Below are 14,115 nucleotides of genomic sequence, written 5' to 3'. Positions count from 1 at the left end.
AGGATATTGACCTAGCTCTGTTGGTTCTGTAAAGCACCCACAAACTCTACCAAGAAACACTGGCTTTAGAAGGGTTCATCCCTGCCTCTGAACCAGGTCTTTTCTGTTCTTTGAGCTACTCAAACTGTCAGGAACTGGGATATGGGTTGTCTAACATAGACGAAGCCTAATGGCCAGAGCTGGAAACAGGAACCAGGAGTCAGAGGAAAGCATCAGCGCTGGAGTCATAAGCCAGGCAAGGGAGCAGGGCTGGAGCAGGACAGAAACAAGGCAGGAGCAAGGCTGAGAGCAAAGCTGAGAATGAGGCGGGAACAAGGCTGGGAAGGAGGTGGGCACAGGAGACTCTGCAACTGTGACATAAGCATTGAGCATCCAGAAACATGCTGCTGCTGCTGTGATTAAATGCAGACCTGTTGGCTTCTTGCAGCCAATGGCGTGGGCTGGCCAGTCAAGTAATCCTGCCACAGCTCAGATGGGCTCATTAACTGGTGTCAGGGCTGAGCTGGCTAATCCCATGCTCTGCTAAGGGCTGAGCCCACAGTTCCTGACAGTGGTTTTCAGTATATGATTAAGTTACTTGCATTTTGAAAGTTCACACTGATTCTAATAAATAGAAAATGGAAATCCAATTTCTGCAATGTTTTATTACAATAGTAATTGCATATTTTAGAGCATTGAGGTTTTCTTTATTTTAATTTCTGCCTTATTTCAGGGGGGAAAATTTTATTCTAATTGTCTACATTCTAAGAATGTTAATCCAACTAAATTTTTCTTTTAAAAATTAGGTTATGTATCAATGTCAAAAATATCAGAATGGTACATTTAATAAACTGAAATGAACAGAATAAATAACTGATAAATACAGATAAATAGTGAAGTACACAAACATTAAACTAGTATTTTAACCAATTTTAGGTCAACTCATTGCCATAACAAATTTTACATCATATGTCTGAACTTTTGTTTTAAGCTCGAAAAACAGCTATTTTACCAATGAAGAAGTTTAATTGCAAATAAAGTCAACTCACTTTAATTTGCCAAAGAGAAATCCCTGGACTTCATTTGTCTCATCATCTTCCTCTTCTGTTGTGTCATTTCTGGCTGAACACACATAAAACACAAAAAAAGAAAATTACCAATATATTTTCTTTCCAAGAACTACAAAACTATTACAGAACATCCTGCCATCACAATTACACAATCCAAATGTATACTTCTCAAATGAGATTCCTGCTTGTAGATTCATATTTTGGCCTCAGAATGGCTCTCTTTAGAGAACATATGAGCCTACAGTTTTATTCCTTATTTTAAAGAGTCCTTAGAAAAAACTGTTTACTTTTTCAATTAAAAAAAAATAAAAATATATGTTAGATTGTATAACCAACAGCTTTGCTTCTTAAAATGGCTTTTCCTCAGTTTGTCCACAAGTGTCACCATTTGATCAATCATATAATACTGGGTTCTATTTTTTTTAAAAATGTGTGAATTTAAACCCATGAACACAAGAGACTTACAGCACTGGTTTTGAACCAAGCACCAGGCCAACTTCCACACACAGCTCTAAATATTTCACCTTCATCCTCACTTGCAACACTTTTTTCCCCATCCAATCCCAAATTTCTCCAGATCAGAAGAAACAATTACTTTAATTACATGCAAGTAATTGATATTCTCTCTCACTGTCATTCTTAGGCCTTGTCTATGCTACAAAAGCAACTCCGTGTCAAGACCATTCCGGCCTAGTGGTTAGAGCTGGAGTCAGGTGATGGGAGCCAGAGCCATGGACCAAAGCCAGAATCAGGAACCAGGAATCAAGCCAAGAGTCAGAGCCAGAGTCTGGAGTCAATAACCAGAGCCAAGTATCAGAGCCAGAATCAGAAGCTGGGCAATGGAGCAGGGCTGAAATAAGACAGGAGCAAGACTGGATACAAAGCACACACATGAGTTATCACAGTTGCAAATGTCAGTGTTGAGGAGCCAGTGGCCTGTTCCTGGTGCTGAGTTTACATGCCGGCCTGTGGGCTCCTTTCAGCCAATCGAGCGGTCTGGACAATCAGGCAATTCTGCTGCAGCCCAGCTGGACTCATTAACTGGCCTGAAGGTTGAACCAGCTAGCTCCAGGCTCAGCTGAGGGAACTCAGCCCCATGGTTCCTGACAACCAATCCTGAGAAAAGGTGTCAGCAGTAGACTCTGCCATATGTAGTATAACTGCAAGTGTAGACCAGAACCAACCATGCTCAGCACCATTTTGCAGTCTTAAATAGCTTTCTGAAACAAAGCTGAATATGGTTGGTCCTGGTTTACATTTGCAATTAAATATGCACAACTGAATGTAAGGATAACATTGTCAACAGTGGGTAGTAACTTTTCTAGTATAAACCAGATTTCAAAGTCCACACTACTAGCACAAGATCAGATGGAATCTATTATGAGTCTGAAGTTCTGAGCCATTACTCTAAGAAGGCAACATACACTAATCCTGCAGAAAAAGACACTGAAACCTATTGCCTCCAAGAATTAGTTTATTATGTAAAGAAAGAATAAAATAATCATTCCATTTTTATTTATTTGTTATTAAGTGTACCTACCATCCAATAATTTAGATATTTGCTGTTTAAAAATACTTTAAAAAAAAAAAAAATGAAAAACCTTAGAAAAAATCATCTCAGTCCTAAAAATAAGTTCTTCTCTAATACCATAATCTCATTGAATATCTTATCTCATAACATTTACAAACTATTAATACTGTCTGCAAGCAAAACAAAAATATTTTTAAAAGAATCTTCCATAGAAACTTCCCCACCGCAAAGTTCCTCTCCAACACCAATCTCAGGTTGAACACTTGAAATAAAAGTCAAAGATAAGCTCCTTCCTCAAGAAAAGCTTAAACAGATTGTTTTTGCAATATGTTTAAAAGTCATGAAATCAGAGCTCTGGCAAACTAAGGAAGGGAGAGATTTCCACAACAATGAATCCTTCAAGTGGGAAGGAACTCTACTAGCCCTGCTGTTTATACCAAGTGGGGACTGTCCAACTGAATGCCTCAGATTATCTCAGATGCTATGACGATACACAAAGAGGCAATCTCTCTAACAGTTAAAAGTCAAACAATGTTGGGCTTTAAAAGTAAAAACACTCTACATATCAAATCAAACTGCCCAGAAATCACCAGACTCACAGAAGTGTAGGACTGGAAGGGACCTTGAGAGGTCCTCTAGTCCAGTCTCCTGCACTCAAGGCAGGAAAAGTATTGTCTAGACCAGTGGTCAACCTATGTACCTATATGGGCCACATCCACTATCCGTATAGCCCTGAGGATGTCATATGGGCCACAAACTGTATGCAGACAGGGCCGCAGGTTGAGAACCACTGATCTAGACCATCTCTGATAGGTGTTTGTGAAATCTCCGCCATTGGAGATTTTTAAGGGACGGTTAGACAACCTCCCTAAGCAATTTATTCCAATGCTTAACTACCCTGACAGTTAGAAAGTTTCTCCTAGTGTCCAACCTAAACTGTCCTTGCTGCTATTTAAGCTCATTGCTTCTTGTCCTATCCTCAGAGGTTAAACAGAACAATTTTTCTCCCTCCTCCTTGTAACAACTTTGATGTACTTGAAAACTTATGTTCCCCCTCAGTCTTCTCTTCTCCAGACTAAACAAACCTAATTTTTTCAATCTTCTCTCATAGGTCATGTTTTCTAGACCTTTAATCATTTTTCTTGCTCTTCTCTGGACTTTCTCCAATTTGCCCACATCTTTCCCGAAATGTGGTGCCTAGAACTGGACACAGTACTCCAAGTTGAGGCCTAATCAGTGCGCAGTAGAGCGGAAAAATTACTTCTTGGTGTCTTGCTTGCAACACTCCTTTTAATACATCCCAGAATGATGGGTTTTTCTGTTTGTTTGGTTTTTTTTGCAACAGTGTTACACGGTTGACTCATATTTAGCTTATGATCGATTATGTACCACAGATCCCTTTCTGCAGTACTGTTTCCTAGGCAATCATTTCCCATTTTGTATTAATGTAACTGAAGGTTCATTCCTAAGTGCAGTATTTTGCATTTTTCCTTATTGAATTTCATTCTATTTACTTCAGACAATTTTTCCAGTTTGTCCAGATCATTTGAAGTTTAATCCCATCCTCCACAGCACTTGCAATCCATAGTCAAATGAGAACAGCAAGCACAGGTTTAAAGTGGTTGTACAAAACCCTTAACAAGCAGGCTGATGCATTCTGTTCTAACTGCAATTTAAAGAAGACAGTCACATCAGGAAGAACACACGGCAGTGATCTAACTTTGAAAACAAAAGACTTATAAAAAAAATTACAAAACCCTCAAGTCTGAGGAAAAAAAGGTGGAAATGTGGTGATCTGTTGTGGTGACCTCACTTCAGAATAACTTATCATAATCATTGTTTTCTGAAGACAGACATCATAAATTGCCACTTTTGAATTTGGGCTTCTGTGGACCACTTGAGGAAATCTCCCCAAGCCTAATGTACTAAAGCCATTTGTTTCAGTTGTATATGTCTCATTTCAGCCCCTGAAAATGAATATGCTTCAACGGGTAAATCTTTTCCAAGAAACGAGGTGAAGTTATTCTCATATGTATAAAAACTGTTTCCTAGACATTATTAATGGATGCATTAGAGATGCCTAAACAAACAGAGATAGAAAACTAAAACAATAAAGATTAAAGTATTCTCAACCTACTGGGGAAGAAGAAATATGAGCTATGTTATGATGTATTTCTTCAGAGAACAATAACTACTAGTAATTAATTCCCTATCCCCTTAGCATTTCTCTATAAAAAACTTCCATGGATATAGATTTCTACATTAAATCTCAATGCCTGAGACTACTTTTGACATATCCTGTAAAAATAAACTATATAGGTTAAAAAAAAAAAAATTAAAAAATACTCAGAGCATTACTGTCTTCAAAATTCAAGATGGTGCCAAATATTTTGAAATAGTGTCTCCAGTAACAGTACAGAGAACAAAAATATACCTTTAACCTGAATGTCATCCACTGCTTTGTATTCTGTACTTTTTATTGCAAGTTCCACACCATATCCAGACAAATACATTTTCCTGGAGCTTGGTTTCTGTTGGAACATATTTTAACAAGTGAAAAAATGTAATTTCAAAAAGTATCCTTTAAAGAAAATGTACATTACCTGCCAGGAACAAAGGATTGGCCTGGGCATCAACGGAGGATCAATTGGACTCTCCCTTCCCTGGGCCAGCTTGGAACCATGATGAAGTAATGCTTACTGACTCAGGACATGGATGAGTCCATGTAAGGATATTGTTTGTCACCTGACCCTGAAGGGAGGGCAAAGTCCCAGAGGGGAGAAGGGACTTTTTTTTTTTATAAAGGGAGACATTTGCAATGCTCTCTCTCTTCCACCTCCATCTACAAACACCACCAACCAACTGAAGTGCTGACGAAAGGGGAGAGACTGGCTGAAGGAAAACCAGACAGCCTGGGATGAGAATCACCTAGGTTTGTAAGGTTGCTTAAAGTGTTAAGCTTCGTTTAGAATGCATTTTGCTTTTGTTTTCTCTTGACCAAATCGGACTTGTTATGCTTTGATATATAATCCCTTAAAATCCTTCTGTACTTAATAAATTTGTTTGTTTGCTTTTCCTAAAGCAGTGCATTTGGTTTCAAGTGTGCTGGAGACTCCACTTGGAATAACAAGGCTGGTGCATATCAATTTCTTTGTTAAATTGCCAAAGCTATAGGAGCTTACGTTGTTCAGTGGGTTTAGCTGAACATTGTAAAACAAAAGTTCCTAGGATGGCATCTGAGACTAGGGGTATTGCCTATGGTCATTCTGTTACATAATCCAAAGAGTGGCTGGCTAGAAGCACTCACTCAGTTGGGAGCAGCTTATAGGCTGGAGGTTGTGCATGAACAGCCCAGGAGGGGAGGTTCACACAACAGAGCAGAGTAAGATGGGCTCCGGGAGTGGGGGATTGGGGTGACACAGCAGTTCACCAGTCCATATTGCACCAAGGGAATGTCACAAAGGGGAGAAAGAGCAGCTCTACTTGTAAACCTGCAAGCAGTGGCACAGAGCAGCAGGGGGAGCTCGAGCTGCCTAGCAGGTACCACTCAGGGAAAAGATTTCCGATGGCTGTGCACTGGGCACACCAACACCAAGAGTGGCATGAACGTGTGCAATCACTCGAAAAACAAAAACGTAAGAATAGAGTCAGATAAAACATTTAAGACAAAATTATGGCTATCCCTTACACTGCTTAGCAGTGAGTTGGGAAGACAGTAATGAGCCACCCCTCCCACCCTTTTATGGGCCCTCATGAAAACTAACCAGAATTGTACCTCTCTATTCAGTGTAGCACAGGGGGCAATTACAGGGACAGCTCGTAGCACCAGCAATATTTGAGGTTGCCCTTGACTCTGCATTGAAATTCCCCATTTTCATTTGATTATAACTATGACAGACTTCAGTCATTCAGGCTAAAATTTTCCATGCCAAGTGTCTGCCTCAGGCGGAATGTTTTTTTGAAAATTTCAGCCATAATAGAATAGCTGTTTCAGAGAATGTGATTAGGGGAAAATATGTTGATTTGTCCAAGTTAAAAAAATTCTTACAACTGTTTTACTAAGAAGTTCTAGTTCTTCCATGTTTTGGAACAGGGAATTGAAATTGGGCAGGAGTGTTGCCCTGTGTCAGGCATGTGCTTTTTGCTTCTCTGTGAAAGTTTATGCCAATTTGGCCAACTTATTAGCCTCCAAAAAAATCTAAGTTCACACATGTTCACTAGACTTGTTAGAATTTTACAGCTAAATTCTCCAAAATTGCTGCTACACTGAACATGCTACAGGCCAGGGACGCAGGGGCTGAGCAGGCCTTTACCTGCAAATGTCCCTCCTAGCAAGCCACTCACCACCGTGGTAAGAGGCTCGAGAACTGAGATCAGGGAGACTGTCTTTCTTGTACTCTGTGCACTCCTCCTGCTGGCACCCAGGAACAATGTAATGCAGAAGGGTGAGTTATGGGGATGGGGGAATTGTGGAAGGAGTCATAGGGTGTGAGTGGCTTGCAGGAACCACAGCGGGAGGAGGAGCAGAGACAGAAGAGGAAGAATAATCAGATATGGGTTGATAGGAGCTGAGGATATATAGGCAGAGAGGGAGAGGGGCCAGGAGCCAGAGGGTAGAATGAATAGAAGCGGGAGGGAGAGGGCAAAATTTGGTACAGGGGGTACAGACAGGAGCAGAAGGGGACACTAAAAAAGACATGGGCACAGGAGAAGAAGAGTCTTCAGCCACTAGAGCACACTCCCCTATAAAGCCTGGAATTTAACCCAGGAGTCCTCATGCTCTACATATTTCTCTGATGTTGGTACATAACTGTGAAACTCATTGACAAACATGTGTCTCATTCCCTTCTTGTGCCTGGTCCACATAGAGGATAACAACTTATCACTACTACCAGTTACTCTGTTAGCTCAAGTGGTAGAGATCAGTACTGCAGAGCTAAAGGTTTGAACCCTGCTAATAACCCAAGTTAGGGGTCCATCTGGTTCCACAAAATGGAATTTCTGTGATTTCACTTTTTTTTTTTTAAATTAGGAAATGAAATCACTACACTAAAAGAAAATTAAAATTAGGAAACGTTAGAATTAAGGTTGCCTGTGCAACTTAATTCAGCTCTCTTGTGCATATGCATTATGATACAATTTTTAATTACATGATCACATACTATTTTTTCCATAAACAGCCTCATTCAATGTACGGAATGGGAAGTGCACTGGAAATGAATCAGAACTGTATAGTGAAGGTCATTGCTGTTATAGGCTCCCATCATTTGTTGCAGAGGTTGGAAAGTATGTAGCGAGCAAGGCAGGAGACTGTAAGAGGAGAAAAGATGGTCTCATGGTTAAGAAAGTGGAATGTCTCTTGTAGAATTAGAATCTATCCCTCCCTCTGCCACTGATTTCCTGTATAATGCTAGGCAAATCCCTTAAACCAAATCAAACTTTTTACCAATGGCCACTTGCTGTGTGTTCCTCATCGTTTGGGTGCCCAAAGCAAGATACTTAAGACCAAATTTAAGAAAGCACTGAACACTCACTGCAAACAGAGTCAGCTGGAGCTAGGCTTTAATCATATACATTGCTATAAAATGCTATGTACTCTGAAAAATCTGATGAAATGTCTCAAGTTGGGTATCCAAAATTAGCGCACTCTTTTGATAATTTTAGCCTTAATCTCTCTGTGCCTCTACTCCCCTGCTGTAAAATGGAAATAATAATACCCAATCACTTCAAAGAGGTGTTGTGAAGATAAATTAATTAATTTTTGTGAAGCTCTCATATGCTAAGGCAAAAGTATCACAGAAAAAACCATGAGAAAATTAACAATTTTATGTTCAGTGCAGGGTTTGGATAGCGTGTGGCAAATACGGACTGAGTCCATACATTTTACATGATGGAATACAAGAAATACTGAACAACTACCCATTCATTGAATTATGCAGGGATCCTGTGGAAACAAATAGTATGTGATTACATAATTAAAGATGGTATCATAACACATACACATAATGGGGCCAAATTAATGTTGCACAGACAATTTTAATTCCAGCATATCTTAGTTCTGGAGTACTTGACTTTGCAATCTTAACTTTCTTTTAACAGTTTTTTCAATGCAGTATCATATATACCCTCTGAGAGTCATTTGCCCAAAGAGGAGTAGTAGGCAAAGGCACATCTCTGCCCCCATCCAAACCCTCATGCTGTCCAGCCCTGCAGAAAGAGAGTGGAAGAGGGATCATGGTGCACCCTTTAAAGGAGCATGGCAGGTTTTTTTCCTCACAGCACTCAGGGGAGCTCTCCTAGTAGCAATGCAATTCCATAACCCCCACCCAACACAGGACTGTGACTAAATGCTGCAATCCTACTCTTACAATTATTATGGTTACACTCTTCTTTAGATTGACCTAAAATGAAAAAAAAAAAAAATGTTCAGCTTATAGGCTTAACTGCTGATTTTTGAGCCTTCAGTTAATTATCATCACACTTATTTGGCCTCTAGTTTACTTTTGTCTTGTAGTAAACATTCAATTTGTATTCTTCTCAATTTTTCTGGTAATGTAGGGGTTTTACTTACACATCCCCCAACTGCTCATGCAACAACTCTAATTTACACTCTATCTGACAAATACACATTTAGCACAATAAGTAGAGTTATGACCAAAGGGAGAGGTTGAAAGAGCCATCAGTGATATGAACAGCAGTATCTCCACACTGTGGACAGACTAGAAAGAAAGGGAGAAGCTCAGAACTGAGCAAAATAGTTTGGGATAGGGAATAAGAAAGCAAGGGAGGAACCAAAGGAGGGAAAGTTTAGCTTCCCAAATGAACAGACAATAGCACTTCAGAAAAACATATTAACACACTAATCATTGGTGGTGAAATGAAACCAATGTTTAATAAACCTCTTCATTTAAATGTATTTAAATATTAAAAGCAGCTTATTTATCAGGCTGTAAAAGCTTGGGGCTATCATTCTTAATAGTGTTATACTGCTAAGTTCTTAACAATCTTTGTAAACTGAAAGCGACTTTGCCATATTGCATGTTTTTAAATACTGCCTGCATAACTGTAAACAATAAATTTTGATTTTTACATTGTATTAATTTTTAATCAAGAAAAATGATGGCAACATTGGAATTAGCAAATATTTTACACAAACCTCAGTAGAAAACACCTGCAGCTAAAAAAATGCATAATATTACTATTTCTTTTCCGGTTTCAAAGTCCTCTAAGTGTTTCACTTCATCAAGTAAATTTCAAAATTAAAGTACACAATGTGCATGAATTGGGCACAGTGCAAACTAGAGGTGTGCCCTATCAAAAACAAGATAAATACAATTTCAATAATGATAGTTTATTATATTATTGTCAATTTGAGTTGCATACCTGAACATAATGCCGAAGAACATAAACAATTTCTTCCTTTTGCACTTTTTCAGACAAAACCTTGTGAAATTTAACAAAGTCTTTTGTACCAATTTCTGCATAAAGAATAACCACTGGAACATTTTCACTGAGTGTAGGGAATTTATGCTCTCCTTTAAACAGATAGGGCCGTGGCCTGCAATTAAAAACAAATAATTCTGGGATTATATATTGAGTTGAAATGTTACAGTATATCACAAATAAAGTATCACTTTTTTTCCCATTTTCTGGCTATCAAACTATTCGAGAACTAAAAGTAAAAGCACACAAGAGAGTTAAAAAAAAAAATCACAAAATTACCGTAAGTGCTCACAAAAAGGCATGAACACTGGTTTTCTTACCAAAGTGTAATAAAGATGAAAATTAGCACCAGCTACAGATGATTTTGTTACATTTTATGAAGTCACAGCTAAATACAATAAAGATCACACAGACTTCAAGTTTACTGCATTTTAATTAAGCTGCAATACACAACTTTTTATTTAATATTGTGCGTTATAACTACTGGACAGAATAGATAGTAATCAATGAGCAACACAAATAAACAGAAAGCTTACTCACTAGTTACTGAAGGTTGAGAGTGTTGCATGTGCATATTCACCCTTGTCGGATTATGCCTTCCTGGCACCACGGTTTGGTTTCTCAACTAGAAAGTAGTCCCATTGGGACTGTATGATAACAACCTAACATTTGGAACCAAGGCTATCAAAAAGTTACGCATTCCCCATGTAACTCAGTTTCTTTAGTTAAATACCAACATCTTATAAGAGTAGAACTCTGTGGAAGAAGTAAGGCTAAGCAGATAGTGACTATGCAGAGGCAACACTCTCAGAGAGCTAGTTAATAATGAGTACTTTTCTTTTTTAAAAGCAGAGGCTGCATATTCCCAATTGTGAGAATCTAGCAAGCCAGAGGTGGGTTGAGGAGTTGTGATTAAACAAACATTGCAGAACTGTCATTCCAAAGTGAACATTGTAGCTTGATGCCAAATCAAGAGAGACCAAAAATATGTGTGAACAATACTCTAGGTAGCAGCCCTACCGATTTCTATGATAAAAAACATTAGAGATGCCTTCAATGTGATACTAGTAATTCAAGCCTGGGCACTGTTATACTAGTTAACATGCTTAGAACAGCATTTTAATACACAGTCTAATCCACTCAGACACACTGAATGGAAATGGCACTTCCTTTACACATATCTCCAAGAGCTAAAAGTCTATACAACTTCCTAATTATCTTACTCCTAGCCACATAAAACTTAAAGTGCCTTTGACATCTAGGTTATTCCTTCCAGTTTTCTCCAATTAAGAAAAAGATTTTAGGAACAATTTGACTGGTGTTGAGACCACATGGGCCAGGTCCAACACCAATCCAATTTGGCCCTCCGCCCCTCTGTCTCCATCTATTAAGCGGAGGGTGTGCCAAACCAGAGTGGTATTGCAATCACAAGTCAGGTCACAACGCCTGAAGCAGGAAGCTGGGCCCAGCCCTGTGGAAAAGGAGCCACCACTGCAAAGTGAATGTAAGATTGGCTCACTCTCCAGCCAGCCATCTACCCCAGCCCACAGGCCCCCATTCTGCCCCTTTCTGTGACATATATCCTTGTTTCCCTACACCAATGCCATGAAATGTATTACAATTTTTTTTGAAAAAATCATAGCCTTAATCACGATGGTCATGAAACTGAAGCTGGAGACAGTTCAGAAATTTAAACGAAACAATGGCACAGAAACTCTAAAAACACAAACAATGAAAAGCTATATTAAACCACACAATTTTATACAGTGAACTTAATCTTTTTTTCTTCTGTTTTTTTTTGGGGGAGGCAGAGGGGACATGGAGCAAATATTCCTGACCTGCTGCTTACACAAGAAGGATGGCCTCCAGCAATTGAGACACCACTCTTCCCTTTCATAACCTCTGCTTTGGTGTTGACAATTCACATTTTATTGCAAGCCTCCTGATGTTTGCGGTTTCTCTTATAGGCAGCTTCTGGAATTCTCTGATTATGCAAAAGTCTCAAATTTCATCTTAAAAAAAAAGAAAAGTAGGTTTCTAGCCCTCACAGGTATAGAGGAAAATTTGCTAATCTGACTTGAGCATACCCTACATAACCCCCAAAGAAAAAGCAAATAAAAAAATATGAATGTTTAGGCATCCATTTTCTTTTTTCTTTTTTTTTTAATTTCTTGATTCTTAAGTCAGTCCCATGATTTTTTGGGGTTCAACTCATTATTTCTGAATACTTGAGCATACTATCTGAGTATTTGGTGCCCTGATTTTCTAGAGGTCTCCTGAACCTCATCAATTTAGGGACACATCACTAATGGGAATATGCAGAAACCATCTTGCAGTTGTAGTTAGAGCAATTCCCAGGAGTTTATAAAAAAGCCTGGGGATGACAGACAAAGGTCTCAAAGTGCCTTAATGCAGGAGCAAAATAATTCAATTTTAATTTTTTATAGCTACAATATTTTGGTACATACTTTTAATTTAAGAAGTTAGAAAGAAGTTTTCAGGGCAGGAAACACTAGAATGGCCAAAAATTTTATTTTAACATAATATTTTGGATTCAGTTTGGTTAATTTCTTCTAACAGTAAGTTTTTATAACATTTCAACATGAACAACAACACACTTTTCAAAATAAATGTTAAATAGATGAGGTCTTCACATGTCATATAAAACACAACTTCTATTATTCATTAAAAAAATCAGGTAAGTGCATATTTTCAAAATACCTGAAGCTTCTATAATGCAATATTACATTTTCCGCTTTAATATTTTTTTCCTTAAGACAATACATTACATTTACCTCTCAGCTGCCTTCTTCAGAAGTTTTTTAATTTCATTAGTCTTACAGGTGCACTTCTCATGGATAACCACAAATGCACTGCAACCTTCTGGTGGAGGTTCATCAGCTGCAACCTTAATATTTCAACAATTATATTCAACCAATTTGCTTTAATTGCACTACAACTTAAAATTAATGCACAGCACCTTGATTAAAGTAACTCATCAGCTACTATTAAGCTGTGCTTCTAATTAGGTATATTTAAAATTGGATACACGTGAAGATAAAATAATTAAAAAGACTAAAAGAATAAAACCATCTAATATTTTCTCAGAGAAAGTTCTAACAAATTCAGTTATATTTCAAAGAAAACAAAATGTATACATTTATTCTTTTATCTTTTTGGGGAGACTAGGCAAGAAGATCTCTTTCACATACATATCATTGGTGGAATGTTGTCAAAGAAGGAGGCATTACTTTTGAGTTGTTGGCTACCATGCTAAAGAACAATGTTAGTTAGATCAGTAGCCAAAAGAAAATGAAATACAATACTAACCCCAAAATTAAACAATTCACATCTGTTTTTCGTTTTTCCCAGTCTTTTACCCCCATTCTATAATTCTTCTTGGAGCTCTGTCCTCCAAGTTTCAGGATATTTTTTAACTACCTCCTACTCCACGTCTACTCCTACTTTTTCTGAGCTACACCAGTGGCTTTACTTTCACAAAGGTGAGCAGGAAAACCGGCTTCCAAATGGACTCTCCATCACTAGAGGATGAACTTGTTGTTGAAGAACTAAACTACAACACAGTTGAGGATCCAGTTCAGATTACTGGATTTCTTTCCTTATTATGAAGGCTGCATTGCTATAGGACAACAGGAGGAAGTACAGTCTGAAGCTGGTGGCATAAGATAGGAAATGAAGCACACATTCAGATCTTCCCTCTTCCCAACAATGGAAGGAGATAGAGATCTGCAGTGCTCTATCTATCCTGCAAATGTCCAAAAGATAGGGTGGGCATAGAAATGGAATCCTACTAAGCAGTGAATCAAAGAATACCAACCACAGGAAAGATTATCCTGCTTGATGAAAACTTGAATTGTGAAGAGCAGAAGGTGTTTATTCCCACTGCTGCACAGAAAATAACTCTCAGCTCTGAAGTAAAATCAGATTCAATAAAACTCTCCTTCAAAAAAAGCTATATATCCTATTAAACATGAATACTTTTTCCTCATAGTTAATAAAAAAATGTTATAAAGCACATTATAACATAACCTATTTATAACATTCATCATGCTTGGTTCCAACTGTTTACTA

The 14,115-nt window shown here is 38.2% G+C and overlaps 1 protein-coding gene across 1 annotated transcript in view; it reads right to left on the bottom strand.

Annotated features, from left to right (window-relative positions):
• The window catches only part of UGGT2 (UDP-glucose glycoprotein glucosyltransferase 2), a 347,356-nt gene that overhangs the window by 303,476 nt on the left and 29,765 nt on the right, over window positions 1–14,115 (bottom strand). The window contains exons 4-7 of the mRNA XM_067536834.1: window positions 12,819–12,931; window positions 9,964–10,138; window positions 5,015–5,111; window positions 1,029–1,101 (exon numbers count right to left, since the gene is read on the bottom strand). Of these exons, the coding sequence (XP_067392935.1) occupies window positions 1,029–1,101; window positions 5,015–5,111; window positions 9,964–10,138; window positions 12,819–12,931 (458 nt within the window). The remainder of the gene's footprint in view (window positions 1–1,028; window positions 1,102–5,014; window positions 5,112–9,963; window positions 10,139–12,818; window positions 12,932–14,115) is intronic.

This window comes from Emydura macquarii, unplaced genomic scaffold (genome assembly GCF_026122565.2).
Source record: "Emydura macquarii macquarii isolate MOO-44397 ecotype Brisbane River unplaced genomic scaffold, CSIRO-AGI_Emac_v2 contig_3671, whole genome shotgun sequence".
Taxonomy (NCBI): domain Eukaryota; kingdom Metazoa; phylum Chordata; order Testudines; family Chelidae; genus Emydura; species Emydura macquarii.
Note: the sequence above shows the minus strand (reverse complement) of the source record. Positions and strands in the feature narration are given on the sequence as shown.